Source organism: Brassica rapa, chromosome A03, assembly GCF_000309985.2.
Source record: "Brassica rapa cultivar Chiifu-401-42 chromosome A03, CAAS_Brap_v3.01, whole genome shotgun sequence".
Taxonomy (NCBI): Eukaryota; Viridiplantae; Streptophyta; class Magnoliopsida; order Brassicales; family Brassicaceae; genus Brassica; species Brassica rapa.
Genome location: NC_024797.2, coordinates 34,269,321 through 34,284,666, shown reverse-complemented (window position 1 = coordinate 34,284,666; position 15,346 = coordinate 34,269,321). Strand labels below are relative to the sequence as shown.

General features: G+C 40.7%; 2 protein-coding genes across 2 annotated transcripts; both read left to right on the top strand.

Moving 5' to 3' along the window:
• Positions 1-350: 350 nt before the first annotated feature.
• On the top strand, positions 351-1,601 carry LOC117132689. The gene has a single exon (XM_033287505.1). It carries the CDS (start codon positions 351-353, stop codon positions 1,599-1,601), a length of 1,251 nt encoding a protein of 416 aa, XP_033143396.1.
• Positions 1,602-5,044: 3,443 nt separating this feature from the next.
• LOC103849314 lies at positions 5,045-6,359 on the top strand. The gene is made up of 5 exons (XM_033287504.1): positions 5,045-5,133; positions 5,223-5,349; positions 5,474-5,761; positions 5,825-5,908; positions 6,108-6,359. The coding sequence occupies exons 1-5, from the start codon at positions 5,045-5,047 to the stop codon at positions 6,357-6,359; spliced, it is 840 nt and encodes a 279-aa protein (XP_033143395.1).
• The last annotated feature ends 8,987 nt before the right edge of the window (positions 6,360-15,346 follow it).

Genomic DNA, 15,346 nt, shown 5'->3' with positions numbered 1-15,346 from the left:
AGCAAAACTGAGGTAATTATTTGTTTGACATTCCTGGTACATGTACTTATGCATTGAGTTAATGATTTATTCAAGTTCTAGATTGTTTGGTTGCAGATTTTTTGAATTTCTAAATGTCTTCGAGTAATGCTAATCATGCTATGAGGCAATGGATGTATGCAAGAATTGATCCCAATACCAATCAGGTCTCTAATGCATTTACAGAAGGATTGAAATATTTCATGGTTGTTGCCAAAAACCATGTTTTATTTACTCAAAAGCAGAAAATATTTTGCCCGTGTATTAAGTGTGAGAATAGAAAATTTCTTGATGAGCAAACAGTCACTGGCCATTTATATAACAGAGGATTTATGGCCAATTATCTTGTTTGGGTTGCACATGGAGAAGTGTATGAGGTTGACAATCACTCACGACATGCTCAGGAAAATACAAACACGCCCACAGATGTTTCCATGCAAGCTCCAAACTCTTATGTTGAGATGATAAGTAATGCCTTTAATGAGCATACGTCCTCTCATGAAAGCATTGAAGAAGATCCCAACGAAGAAGCCAAAAATTTTTTCAGTCTGTTAAATGCAAGCCAAAATCCAATATATGATGGATGTCGAGAAGGACACTCACAATTGTCATTGGCGGCTCGATGTATGACACTGAAAACAGACTATAACTTGTCTGAGAAGTGCATGGATTATATTGCTGAAATGTTGAAAGACTACATGCCTGCAGATAACAATGCCACTGCTTCATACTATGACACAAAGAAACTGATGCGGTCTTTGGGGCTGCCTTACAAAAAGATAGATGTGTGTCAGAATAATTGTATGATCTTCTGGAAAACCGACGCAGACCTAGAAAGCTGTAAATTCTGTGGAGCTGCGAGATTCAAAAGTACAAAAAAACCTGGAAGAAAACAAGTTCCTTTTCGACAAATGTTTTATCTGCCAATAGCTGATAGACTGAAAAGATTATATCAGTCAAAGAAGACAGTTTCACATATGAGGTGGCACAAAGAACATTATTCAACTCAGGACAGTAATGTAATGAGTCATCCATCAGATGGTGAAGCATGGAAACACTTTAACCAGGTATATCCTGATTTTGCCAATGAATCTAGAAATGTCTATCTTGGTTTGTGCACAGATGGATTTAATCCTTTTGGTATGTCTGGTCAAAATTATTCGTTGTGGCCGGTGATTCTTACTCCATATAATCTACCACCTGACATGTGTATAAAACGTGAGTTTATGTTTCTCACAATATTAATCCCTGGTCCAAACCATCCAAAAAGGAGTTTAGATGTGTTTTTACAGCCTCTCATAGAGGAGCTTAATGGTTTATGGACTGATGGAGTTGAGTCATATGATGTATCGCTGAAGCAGAACTTTACATTACGAGCTATGCTTTTATGGACGATCAGTGATTTCCCCGCTTATGCTATGTTATCTGGATGGACAACTCATGGTCGTTTAGCATGTCCTTATTGTATGGGTGATACTGAAGCTTTTTGGCTGAAGCATGGAAGGAAAACATGTTGGTTTGATTGTCACCGTCTTTTTCTTCCAAAAGACCATCCTCTACGCCGAAACAAGAAAAACTTTTAAAAAAAATAAAGTAGTTGATTCTGATCCACCAACGATATATTCAGGCGAAGATTTATGGAGTGATCATGTGATGGGTTTACCAAAGACTGTTAACTGTGGAGGAGAAGGACATCCAAAAATATCGGGATACGGTGAGAAACATAATTGGCATAAGCAGAGTATATTTTGGGAATTACCTTATTGGAAACATCTTCTTCTTCGTCATAATCTTGATGTGATGCATATAGAGAAGAATTTTTTTGATAATATCATCAATACATTGCTGAATGTTCAAGGAAAAACAAAAGACAATGTTAAATCCCGTCTTGATTTGGCTGATATTTGCAATCGGAAAGACCTGCATATGACTAGTGACGGAAAAGCTCCAGTTCCATTATTTAGATTTTCTCCTCAATCCAAGACATGTCTATTTAATTGGTTGAAAAAGGAAGTTAAATTTTCTGATGGTTATTCATCAAATCTATCTTCTTCGGTTGATTTTAATGGAGGAAAGCTTTCTGGAATGAAAAGTCATGATTGTCATGTTTTTATGCAAAGATTACTTCCAATAGCTTTTGCAGAGTTATTACCTAGCAACATCCATCAAGCATTATCAGGTATTTATTCTATGTACATATAATTCTTCTTACATAAGTGATGAATACAAATATTGATAATTATTTTCTTACAGGTATAAGTTTATTCTTTCGTGATCTATGTGCACGGACCTTGGACAAAGATTCTGTGGAGATATTAACTAGCAATATCGCTATTATCTTGTGTAACTTGGAAAAAATATTTCCACCATCATTTTTTGATGTGATGGAGCATTTGAGCGTTCATCTCCCTTACGAGGCAAAACTAGGTGGTCCAGTCCAATTTCGATGGATGTATGCATTTGAACGATATATGTATCATTTGAAGAAGAAGGCAAAAAATAAAGCTAAAATTGAAGGGTCCATCGTAGAACAATATGTTAACGAGGAAATTTCAGATTTTTGCTCATATTATTTTGAAGCTTATATCAGGACTAAAAGTCGCAATGATTCTCGCAATGATAATGGAGGTGGCGTCCATAACAACTTATTTCCAGATATTTCTGAAATATTTTTACAAGGTGGAAGAGGCAGTGGAAAATCTTTGGACTTTTGGTTGGACTCAAAAGATTATCAACGTGCGCACTCATACTTCCTTTTAAATTGTAGTTATCTGCAACCCTTTGAAAAGTAAGTTAACTTTAAATTTAATATTGGTCTTAAGATTATTATATTTCATAATACACTGTGATTTTTGTATACAGATTATTTGAAGAAGACATAAAAAGGACGTATCCCACCACAAATGAGGCTCAGTTGTTTGATTTAAAAGAACATCAGTTTGCATCATGGTTAGAAAAACATGTAAGTATTAAACTGACATCTAGCAATATCTAAAATATAAAGTACCTTACTTACTATAATTATTGTATTTCTCAGATTGGAGGCGACACAAACCGCAGTATATATCCGTTATGGTTGCATGACTTGGTACACGGACCGGCAACTAAAGTAACCTCTTGGCCAATATATTTTTGTCGAGGATACAACTTCCATACGCTAGATCATGGACAAGATCGCAGTACGTTCAACTATGGTGTTTGTGTGAAAGGAACATCTGATTTAACTGAAGAATCTGAATGTTATGGAATCATAAAACAAATATTTGAGTTGTATTATCCAGGAGTTGTTGGTCTTCGAATTGTACTTTTCAGATGCGATTGGTATGACTCAACAATGGATAAAGGTGTACGCATAAACAGATCTGGGATCGTTGATGTTAATCGCTCTAGACGGTACGGAAAATATGATCCGTTTATTTTTGCTAGCCAAGCGGACCAAGTATGCTTTATATCATATCCTCGTCTAAGCCAAAAGAATAGTGATTGGTATGCTACAATGAAGATGCAACCAAGGGGAAAAGTTATATGCAGTGAGGAATTGGATCCGAGTCCTTTACAATACGAGAGTGATAATACTGTTATTGTGGCTGATCCATTTATCACAGTCGATGATTTAGCTGACCAACAAGAACAGTTTGTCAACCTGCATGATGTTCTTGATGAGGAACTAGACTCAGAACAAGATGACGAAGTATCTCAAGATTCTCAATCAACAGAAGACAGTTCAGACTTCTGAGACGTCTAGACGTGAAACTTCGACCAAGAAGATGACAAATCCTCTTTTTATTCTTTAGTTTTCTTACATTGACATCTTGATTATTACCAGCTCTCTTTTTTTTCTTTTGAAACACTTACCAGCTCATTCTTCGTTTAATTGTTTAAACTGTCTCTATTTCAGCATTTTTAAATTTATTTCTAAATTCATCGACCTATTTTTCTCTCATTTATATATTAATTTATCTCCTATTTAGCAAAGTATGAAAAACAGAGTGATGTGTTCAAAAAAAAAAAGAAGAAAAACAGAGTGTTACACTCGTGGTTCCTTGGCTCTGCGAATTTGGTTAACGATTGGGCTTATCACGGGATCGGGCCTGATTTTTCATACAGAACAGTGAGGACCCTTGACCATATGCTTTCCTTTGTTTCTTCACCTGAGAAAAAAAAAGAGCGACAGAGCGGCGATGGCTATTCGGAAGCGATCTTCACAGCCACAACAGATGGAGCTCCGGCGATAGCAGTTCAAGCTTGGATGGTGCTCTCGGACTTCCCCTGGTCTTCAATCTGCTGCAGAGAAGCTGAACCGACAACACATCCGAGCATTGGCGATGGGTTCTTCTTCTCTACTTCCTCCTCAGGCTTCTACTGTTTACATATGAGGACGACATGCATGTACAGAGTTAACTCTTTTCTATCGGTGAACTCCTCAACTTCTATAACTCTTTTCTGTCGTTTCATGGTTGTGTATGGAAACAGACCTGTGGTCCTGACTCTTTTCTGTCGTCTCATGGTTATATTTTCTTTCTACTACTGCCGAAAATATAGTTTCTTGTTGTTACTTGAGAGTGACAACGTTTACTGGTTTTCTTATAGTTTTTTATTCTCTTTTCAAGCATGTATGTGCTCTGTTTTGACTGATTTTCAGTAGATGACTTTGTTTAATTGTTTTAACGGTTTGAACTTTGCAATGGTAAATTCAGTTTTGGTAAGTTATTCTAGTTTCATACTAAAAGTTCTATACTTTTGAGTTTTATTTGAAAATTTATTAAATAGTTCACAAGAAATGAGCTTGTAACTACGAATATATTTACTTTTTAGTCAAATGTTTTTCCCTCCTTATATTTCATTTGCCGCTTCACTTTAGTTTGTTTAGAGAATATTATGCTAAAAAGATATGGATATACCAATATCGGGAGGTTTAGATTTTGTTATTTTCATATGCATATATATTTATATACAGCCTATACTGTGTTTTTAACAATCCAGTAAACTTCTGCATCGCAGTTCTTTGAAAGCAACTCATCTCCAGATGGCAAATGAGGGTGAAAATCATGGAGCAGCCCAACCTATGAATGTCTTAGGTGTTCTTAATCCTTCCAGAGTGAGTGGATCATTGTGGTAAAAAGAAAGATACTGTATATATATTTTATATATATGAACCTCACGTTATTGTTTAAGTTACCTTATATTTTTGCTTTTGTTTATAGGTTCAAACGTGATTCCGTAATCACTAGTGAGATAAGAACAATCATCCGATCTGATTTTCCTGGCCCGTATAGAAACTGGTCAACTACCCCGCAACATGTAAAAGAGCGATGGTGGTTCACATTCAAGGTATATCACAAAACATTACATATACAAAAAAATTAAAAAAAAATCTTGTTTTATGTTTCCATTGGAATAGAAATACTTATGCCATATGTATAGCGCTCTTACATTTTAAAAAAATATATTTTAGAGCAAATTCTTTTGGAATGACTTGACTGAATCCGAGGTGCGTAAGATGTTTTGCAAATGTGCTGCGACTAAACTGATCGATATGATCAGCCGAGTAAAAGAAAGAGGTAAACAGCCATATTGGATCCTTGATGATTACTACAAAGACTTGGTTGCCTACTGGGGAACAGATAAAGCTAAGGAAAAAAGTAAAAAAGCGTCTAAGAGTCGAATGTCAGATCGAAACGGGCTGGGACCTCATAAACACCGAGCTGGCTCACGTTCATATGCTAGGGTTGCCGATATATTGGTAAGACACTTGTTTTCATATGTACTACTTTAAATATTATTTTCTAACACTTCTCTTTTGTAGAAAGAAAAGAACGGAGATGCATCTTACATTGATGTTCTTCGTGAGACACACAAGAAATCAGACGGGTCATTTGTGGATGAAAGGGCAAGGCTAATTAGTGAAGGATTTGAAAAAAAATGTAGCTGATCATATGCTTGAAGATGATATCCTAGTCACAGAAGAGCTAACTTCTGAGAAGAAGAATCAAATGTATTTGAAGGTAATGCAATAGTTCTAAAAATGTTTTTATTTTCCTAGATTTCTTCATAGATTTTTTTTGTCTTACATATATTATATTCTACAGTTGGTTGATTCAACACAAGGTCGTGTGTTTGGTCTTGGAGCTCTTCTTAGTGAGGTTTCCCTCAATGCTAAAATGCCAGTCACCATTGAAACCCACTTAGAAAGTGATGAGTTCAAGAAAAAGGTGGAAGACATTTCTCAAGAAAATGAAGATATCAAAGAAAGGCTGAGCAAACTTGAAGGCTTGGAGAAAATGATTGCCATCCTTTGTCCAGCTATTCTATCCAGGGGTGTCAACAACAACCAAGTTTAAATTGGCTGCTTTTGTTATTTTTCGAAGGTTTTATTAGTTTTATTCTAGTTTTAAATTATTGCTGGATTTTCTCTATTAATGCATTGTTGATTTTTTTGAATATTTTAGTTTATTTAATAAAACTGGTCATTTGACTTTTGTTTATTATAAAATATATATATATATATATATCATAAAAGTTAAATAACACATCGAATATTGCTTATAAAAAAACAATTAATCTATGCAACGTTGTTGATATCTACTAATTTTATTAAAATATTAATTGTTAACCATATAGTAGCCACGTCAAAAAATATTGGCAACAAATGTACTATTTAAAAATAATTATAGGAAAATTTGCAACAAAATTAGCTACATCTTTTATATAGAAAATTTTGTAACAATTTTAATTGCAACGTTAAAATTGTACCAAAATATTTTTCTATATATTTTGTTGCATTAATATTACTAAATTTCAGAAAACAATAATTGCAAATTTGCAATGTTGTTTGCTATATATTTTACGTAGCAATGACTTGCCACCATTTATGGTTACAAAATATGTTGTAAATATACAACAAAATTGCTAAAAAAAATTGTTGCCATAATATGACATATATAGCAACATTTCAATTTGTTGCTAATTTTGCTACGTATATGCAACAAACATGGATTTGCAACATTCAAACAGCAAGAAGTTAAAATTTGTTGCAATTTTATTGCAATTTTATATTTGCAACAATATATGAGCATATTGCAACAATATATCATTATTGCAATAGAGCTCTTTTCTTGTAGTGAAGTCTCCTGCGTCTTTTTTGAGTGTACAATGGCTCAATACTCGCATCTTCGCCTTTTTGGCGCTTACTGCGACGTATAGCTGCATCAGTTCTCGGCTTCATAATGTTTGACCTGAAACTATTGTAAACAATCAGAAACTATAATCCTAACTACCTAATAATCCTAACTACCTAATAAACCTAACGACCTAATAAACCTAACGACCTAGCCCAATTATTCAACTACTAGGACCCATCACAATCAGCCCTAACACATAAACTATCATCATCAGAAGATTCATTCCCCAAATCATCATTGTCTTCGATGGATATTGGTGCAGCTACGAACTCTTCTTCGGTTTCTAACTCATGATACCCTCTTGGCGGTGCCCTCATAACAACACTCCAATTTGAGTCATTTTCTTTGGAGTAAAACACTTGTTTTGCTTGAGAAGGCATAATGTATGGATCTTGGAGAAATGCTGCTTGGTTAACGCTGAAGTTCACAAGCATAAAGCCATCTTCTTCCTTGAGACCATTCCCTTTGTTGGCCCACTTACACTTGAATAATGGAACCTGGAACATGTTTGTAGTCCAACAATATTATCTGTTGTATCACTCCAAAATAGGAAACTACGTCTGCCACGTGATTGGTATCTTTCACCCTTGATCTACACATAGAAAAAGCTTCATATGCTACTCCACTGTTATGAGTCTTCCGCTTTAAGCATTTGGTGAGAAACCAATGTCCATTGATGATATAGCCATTATAGGTTTGAGCATTATGTCTTGGACCAAATGCTAACCATCTTAGCTTGGTCGAATGCTCTTTTGAAATAGTAGGGATCTGATATAAACAAAAACATTAGACTAACGTTTTTAATTTCAATACTGAGTAAAAGAGAAAGAGATGTATAGAGAACTTTGTAAATACCTTTTCTTTTATCCACTGTGAAAACCGTTCACCATGTAACTTCCACAAAAGAGTTTGATTTCTTCTGCAACAGACGTCCTTATCTTGTAAATCTTCAAGATGCTTCTGATTTAGAAATCCAAAGAGTTAGAATTATTAACTAACAACCAACAATATTTATTAAATAAGGATTATTAACTAAAAATAATAATTTACTCGACATATAGATTTACAACTTCCGTGTTCATTAACACATATCTGTGAGCAATGTCAAGCTCTTTTTCAGATAGTGTAACTTCTGCAACCTTATGAATTGGACGCCTTTCAAGTATATGCTCATGCAAATCAACATCTTCATTACGATTTGAAGACTCTAGAACTGGTACAGATGTTTTGAGAAACTCCAAATAAAAAGCAATACATTCAGCTGCCAAGTAACCCTCTGCCATACATGCTTATGGCCTTGCGAAGTTCTTAACATACGATTTCAGTGTTTTCATGTACCTAAAAACAAAATTTGTCAGATTTTTGCTTATAACAAATATAACAACAAAATAGAAAAAATAAAATAACTATGTACCTTTCAAATGGATACATCCATCTAAAGTGTATCTGGCCACCTAAACGAGCTTCTTTAGCTAGATGTATAGGGAGATTGAACATTATATCAAAAAGAGATGGATGAAAAAACCTCTCCATTTGGCACATCGTCTCCAAAAGCTCAGACTCCACTGTTATTAGCTTCTCTGGGTCAATTACACGCTGACATAGTCTACTGAATCTACTAACTGCAGTCCTAGGTCTTTTGGCAGCAACCCTCTCAATGCAACTGGTAACAAGTTATGCAGAAAAACATGATGATCATGACACTTCAGACCACCAATCAGAGGAGGATCAAGTGAGACAGAGTTTGCAACGTTTGCACAGTGTTGGGGTCAAAAATGGTCGTGACATAATTAACACCCGAAAACCTTCGGAAATCGTATTTCCGAGAAGATAGTAAAATAAAAATATGGTTTTCGTAAAAAATAACCAATACGAAGTTTTTACGAAGAAGTATCCTTGAAAGCTCAAAATGGACAACTCAAGCTCGATCATTGCGAAAATGCCACACATGCACGCTATTCGGTCGCTACGTAACGACCGAGCGTCCGTTCCGCTCGGTCGCTACGTAGCGACCAAGCTCGAGCCAAAGCTCGGTCGCTTCGTAGCGACCGAGCGTCCGTTCTGCTCGGTCGCTACGTAGCGACCGAGCGTCTGTTCTGCTCGGTCGCTATGTAGCGACCGAGCTAGAGCCAAAGCTCGGTCGCTACGCAGCGACCGAGCGACCGTCCTGCTCGGTCGCTACGTAGCGACCGAGCGTTCGTCCCGCTCGGTGGCTACGTAGCGACCGGGCTCGAGCCAAAGTTCGGTCGCTGCATAGCGACCGAGCTCTTCCGAAATGTCGAGACGACACCAGTCCATGCATTCTCGTCAAACCTTCAATGCTATCTCCCGAAGACCGTAGCAAGCTCAGTCTATGTTTTCCGCTATTCTAAATCATTGATCAAACTTTGCGGATTAATACCACGGAAAGTTCGTTCCTTATCGAAAGAAATCGTAGTAAACGCTTCAAGTCGGAAGACGGCCCAAAGGGACCTAAAACACGACTCAAGGCCCATCCTACGATTTCTTAACCAAAACCCGTAAACAACAGCACGGTTTACGCTTGGTCCACAAGGAAAGATAAATATCAAGTTTCCGCGGATAAATACAGAAGTTTGAAGATAATTGCGAAGATCGGTTTATGCTATGACGGCTTAAGGGCAGAAGAATAAAAGCGTAAACCAACCTTGGAGCTAGTATATAAGGGGTCCTAGGCGAGGAGCGAGGAGAGACCCTCTTCAGAGAAAACTTAGCACGTAGAGCAATTTAGGCAATTTTCCGTTTTTGTATTTCGAGCTGCGACTCAATTAGGTTTAGCCGTCTTAAGGTTGCTAGAACTAGGAATCTCGCCGGCAGCTCTTGAGCCCAGGTTTATACCTTGTTGTAAACGCTCATACGCAGATTCAGAATAAGATCTACTTTGCTCTCCTTTTGATTTCTTATTTTTATCGTGGTTATTCTCGTGTTTTGATTGCTTGACGTGTGGTATTAGTAAATATCCGGGTCCTCTGGGAAATTAGGGTTTTCCTAGTTTCCTTATTTAAAGGGAAATCAACAGTGCGAATTTTGGTTCCCACAGTTTGGCGCTAGAAAGAGGGGGGATACGAATCAATCTAACCTGCAAAAGCCACATCACACTCAATCAGACATGTCAATTAACGACGCAGATAACGTGAAGACTCCTCTTAACGGAGGCAGCGGCACCGATCTCCACAGTCCAGCAGCGGACGTATCCGCGGCCAACGCACCAGCCAACGCCGCGGCGCTCGAGGAGTTTAAAAAGATGTTCGCCACCTATGAGAAAAGGTCGGATAAACAGGATAAGCTCGTGAGTACCTTGACCAAACAGGTTGAAACCTTAACGGCAAGGACTCGAGCAATCCGTCCCCGCGGAACCACCAAAATCCGCGGGAAGAGACTCGACTTCGCTTCCCTACTCGACAGATCTGGAGTTGCGTGGGAACGACCTTCGGGTCAAAACCCTAGCGAGAAATCTCCCATCGAAAAGGGGCCTCCTGCAAAGGATTCGGAGGATAACGAAGCCGAACGCATTGACCTGGATCCTAGCGATGTCTCCAATGACACCGATGAGGACGTCGACAGACATCCAAGAAGGACCGGAAGTCGATCTGCTCGGGAAAGCTCTCCGTTCGACTAACCAATGACGGAAGAGGAGGAAATCCTCTACTGGAACGAACAGGAAGAGCTAACTGAAAAGCAAACCGAGCTCACTCGCAGCAAACGCCGACAAGCTCGGAAAGCCACTGGCGAGACGTCGGATATCCGCAATCTTCGCAACTACATCACCAAGACTGCGGCGGAAGTAAGAGCCGTAAAGTTTCAAATCCATCACGCTACTAGTGCTGCTTCCGAGATCGACATGCTGCTGGAAGGGGCTCATAAGACCCCCTTCACCACTCGCATCTCAGATATGAGAGTTTCCGATCCGGGAAAGATCAAAGTACCAAAGTACGATGGTACGACCGATCTGAAGGCGTACCTTCAGGCTTTCCACATTGCGATGGGAAGAGTGAGACAGAAGGACGGCGAAAAAGATGTCGGCTACTGCCGCCTGTTCGTCGAAAATCTGGAAGGAGCGGCGCTCGAATGGTTCGCACGCCTTCATCGCAACACTATCGGAAGTTTCCGACAGCTCGCATAGGAATTTCTCAAACAATACTCTGTGTTCATAGACAGAGAAACTTCTGATGTCGATCTCTGGAGTCTCTCCCAGAGGGAAGACGAACCGCTCCGCGAGTTTATCAGCCGGTTCAAGCTGATAATGTCCAGGGTCAGCGGGATAAACGACAATGTGGCCATTGACGCGCTGAGAAAGACGCTCTGGTACAAGTCGAAATTCAGAAACTGGATAACCCTCGATAAACCGCAAATGATCCAGGACGCCATCCACAAAGCAACGGATTACATCATAGTCGAGGAAGAAACTAAAGTCTTATCGCAAAAACATAAGGCGGCAAGACCATCCTCGAAGGACATGGATCCGAAAGCAAAAAAGAAGAACTCTCGCAACGACAAGTATGTCCATCACGAGGGGGAAGATCTCCAAGGGGCGCATAATTACGCGATCAATTCGGACCAAGGCCGAACTACGGGCAATACGTGGACCCGCAACCAAGGGTATGATGAAAACACCTTTTGCGAGTTCCACCAGTCCCGAGGACACTCCACGACCAACTGCAAAGTCTTGGGAGCAAGGCTGGCCGCAAAGCTACTCGCTGGAGAGCTCTCGGAAGTAACCAGCGTCAAGGATCTCATCCTCGACTCTGATCACCCTCCAAAGACGGACAGAAATCCGCCCGCTGAGAAATTCCCTCAACGAAACCAGCCCGGGGATAAACGCGGTAGGAGGCCGGACGACAAGGGGAATGATAACAATCGTCGCAGAGTCAACATGATCATCGGAGGATCACAATACTGCGGTGATACTGTTTCGGCCAGCAAGGCTTACCAACGGAAGGCAGAGTCGAGTGCAAAGTGGCCTACATGGTCTCCTCCCCGAGATGGCCAAAATTGCTCGATCACCTTCACAACGGAGGAAGCCGGCGGCATCGATCAACCTCACTGCGATCCGCTTGTCATAGATCTCATCATACGAGACTTAGAAGTCGGAAGGGTACTCGTTGACACGGGAAGCACGGTCAATGTAATCTTCCACGACACTTTCAAGCGGATGAGCATCGAACTTGGAGAAGTAATTCCGACGCAGAAACCGCTCACGGGTTTTTCAGGCGAAGTATCGATGACTCTTGGATCAATACAGTTGCCAGTCATGGCCAAGGAGATCACTAAAATCGTCGAGTTCGCGGTAGTCGATCATCCCGCTATCTACAACGTGATCATGGGAATTCCATGCGAGCAGTTCCATCAACCTACCACATGGGTCTCAAATTTCCGACCCCAAGCGGAGTCGCAGCTATATGGGGATGCCAAAAACAGTCGCGGCTATGCTTCATCGCAGAGCACAAGCTAAGGCAAATCACGACTTCTGCAACTGTAAACGACAAACACACGAAGATAGATTGATCTTCGGCCAAAAACGCCCCAAGAAAAGACGAATTAACATCGTCTGCCGACGCAAACGCATCGGACGTCGAAACTCAACACGAGTCCAAAGCCGACGCTACAACTCAACCGGAACATCCGGAAAATAGCGTTGACCCGGCCACGATCACCACGGTCAGGGCGGTCAGCGCGACGTCTACCGCCGAGTAAAAACGCTCGCGGCATGAAACATAATTACGAGATGGCTTGATCCTCGAAAGGGGTACGTAGGCAGCTCGTCAAAAGACGAGTTCAGCTATCCCCTCGCTAAAAAGGGGGGGGGGAGTGGGTGTGTATACTCGTATACTCCCACTTAGAAAAATCTTCATTATTGTAATCGAGTTTTTAGAAACTTCAAAAACTTTTACTACAATCTACGTTGCTCCTTTTTATCAAAAACGTTTACGCTTCAGTTAAACGCAAAAACTTTCAGGACAGGCCTGGAAACATTAAGACTCTTGTCTGCGGCCTCATCCGACCCAAAATCGTAAAATTATCATCTTTCAAACACTTAAAGATACACGTATAATCCTCGAATCAACTGCGAGACGTCGCAAAGTTAAAATTCGAAGATAATGCGAACAAATTGTCCGAACGCGACCACCAAAACCTTACACCCCCTTCGTCGATTGTCCCTGACGAACACGCCAGCCGTTTTAAACAAACGCAATTCGATCACTCTTTTGATCTTCAAAACGTCCAACACAAGGACGAAAACGCGCTACAACAAAAATCCAAAATTTTGGTTTAGCATTTCCAGTTGGCTTAAAAATTGCCTCTGAGAAGATGCTCGATTCGTACCATACAAGTCATATAAGCCGAGAACCTATCGCGGATTTTAAATCGGTACGAGTCAGGAAGAAATCGCAACAGGAAAAACGATAGCCAGCTAGTCACCGCACAAACCTTAAACCGAAAGTAAACCTAGGTCTTGCCCTAAACCCATCGCATGGGTCTCAAACATCTCAATACATGATATCTAAAAGATACGAGATCCTAAACCATGTCTCTCCGTTCACATCTCAACGTTCCCGAAAATCGTAAAGATAAGTAATTTTCTACGAAAATCACGAACGAACCAACAGATTGAACGTCTCATCGGAATTAAATATGAGACGACAACTCATATTTACTTCGAACCTACTCAGGAAAATTCGAAATGCAACATTCATCATATATATAAAGCCGCGTAAAGCGGTAAGGGATTCAAAGCCGCCAACGGCCAATCCCGAAAAGCAATAAAAACGGCCAAAACAGGCCCATACAATCTTTCGAAATAAAGGCCACATTCGGCCACAAACATAGAATGGAAAGACAAGCATCTCCCTCTCAACAATCACTCCACCTCTCATGGCCCAAAGTCAAAGTCTTCGGACAACGAAGCGCCGAACGCATCCGCATGACGATCCACTTCCTCGCCACCCTCAGGAAACCTGGTCGGAACCTCTTCGGTATCATGGGAAACCAGGATGGAATCCCAGAACCCTTGGATCCTCTCGTCGATCAAGGGAATGAGCGCCTCAGTGTGGGCACGTTCGTTTATGCCGCTCTTCATCAAGCTCATTTCCTTCTCAAACACATAGTCATCGGCTTGCGTTCTCCAAAGACTTCCGACTGAACCACAGCACTCACGGAAATCGCCCACCGAGGTAAAGGCATCCTTGAGGTTCCCATACTCGACCTGAAACTGAGAGGCACGAGTCTTCATCACCTCGACAATTTCCCTTTTGCCCTTCCTTTCCGCCTTATGGATAGCCCGCGCATGATCGCGAGTAAATTGCGCTTCTCGCTCCAATACCTCGCCTTGCACGCGAGCGAGATCTCGTTCCGCTTTCTCCGCTTTAAAACGATAGACCATAGCTTCCCTATGGCTCGCTTCAATGGCCGAGCCAAGCAAGTTAAGGCCCTGCGAAACCAATTAACGCGTTATAAGCAGAAAAAGAAACACCTAGCAATCACAAATATTTTCGAAAAAATAATACCCCGTTGATAATACGAGACCCTTCCGTGACAACCTTCGACCTTCCTGTTTCATTCGTTGGTGAAGGAGCATCGAAGCCCGAGGGTAAACAAGGGAAGAAATCGTCGAAGTCCGGAAAAGGTACCTCGCTAGAACCGCTTCCGTCGCCATAAGCAAGGTCTGGATCCAATCCCGGAAGCATAGAATCGCCCATCGAAAACTCTATGTTGCCAAGATCGATATCCTTCCCCTTTGAAGAGTTCCAACCCGTCGCAGCAGCGGGGGCAGCTTCGGGACTCTGGTCATCGGGCTCGGAGTCGTTCTCCGCTTCCACAGGATCGGGACACACAAACCTTAGCGCCTTCCGAACTCGTTTCAGCGTGAAAGAAGTCCAGAAAAACGTACCATTCCTAAGAAGGTCCCTCACTTCAATGATATCCTCGGGGAACGGGGCCAGTGGGTTGATGAAGGGACGATCATTTGGCAACCTCCAGAGCAGTGGGATACAACTCTGTTCGACAGACGCAGCGTCTATACGAACAAAGAAGAAAAATTTCTTCCACGACTTGAAGTTGGAGATGAACCTCTTAACCACCAACATGAAGCTCCGAGGGACCAGCCTATACTTATCCTTATCCTTGACGAG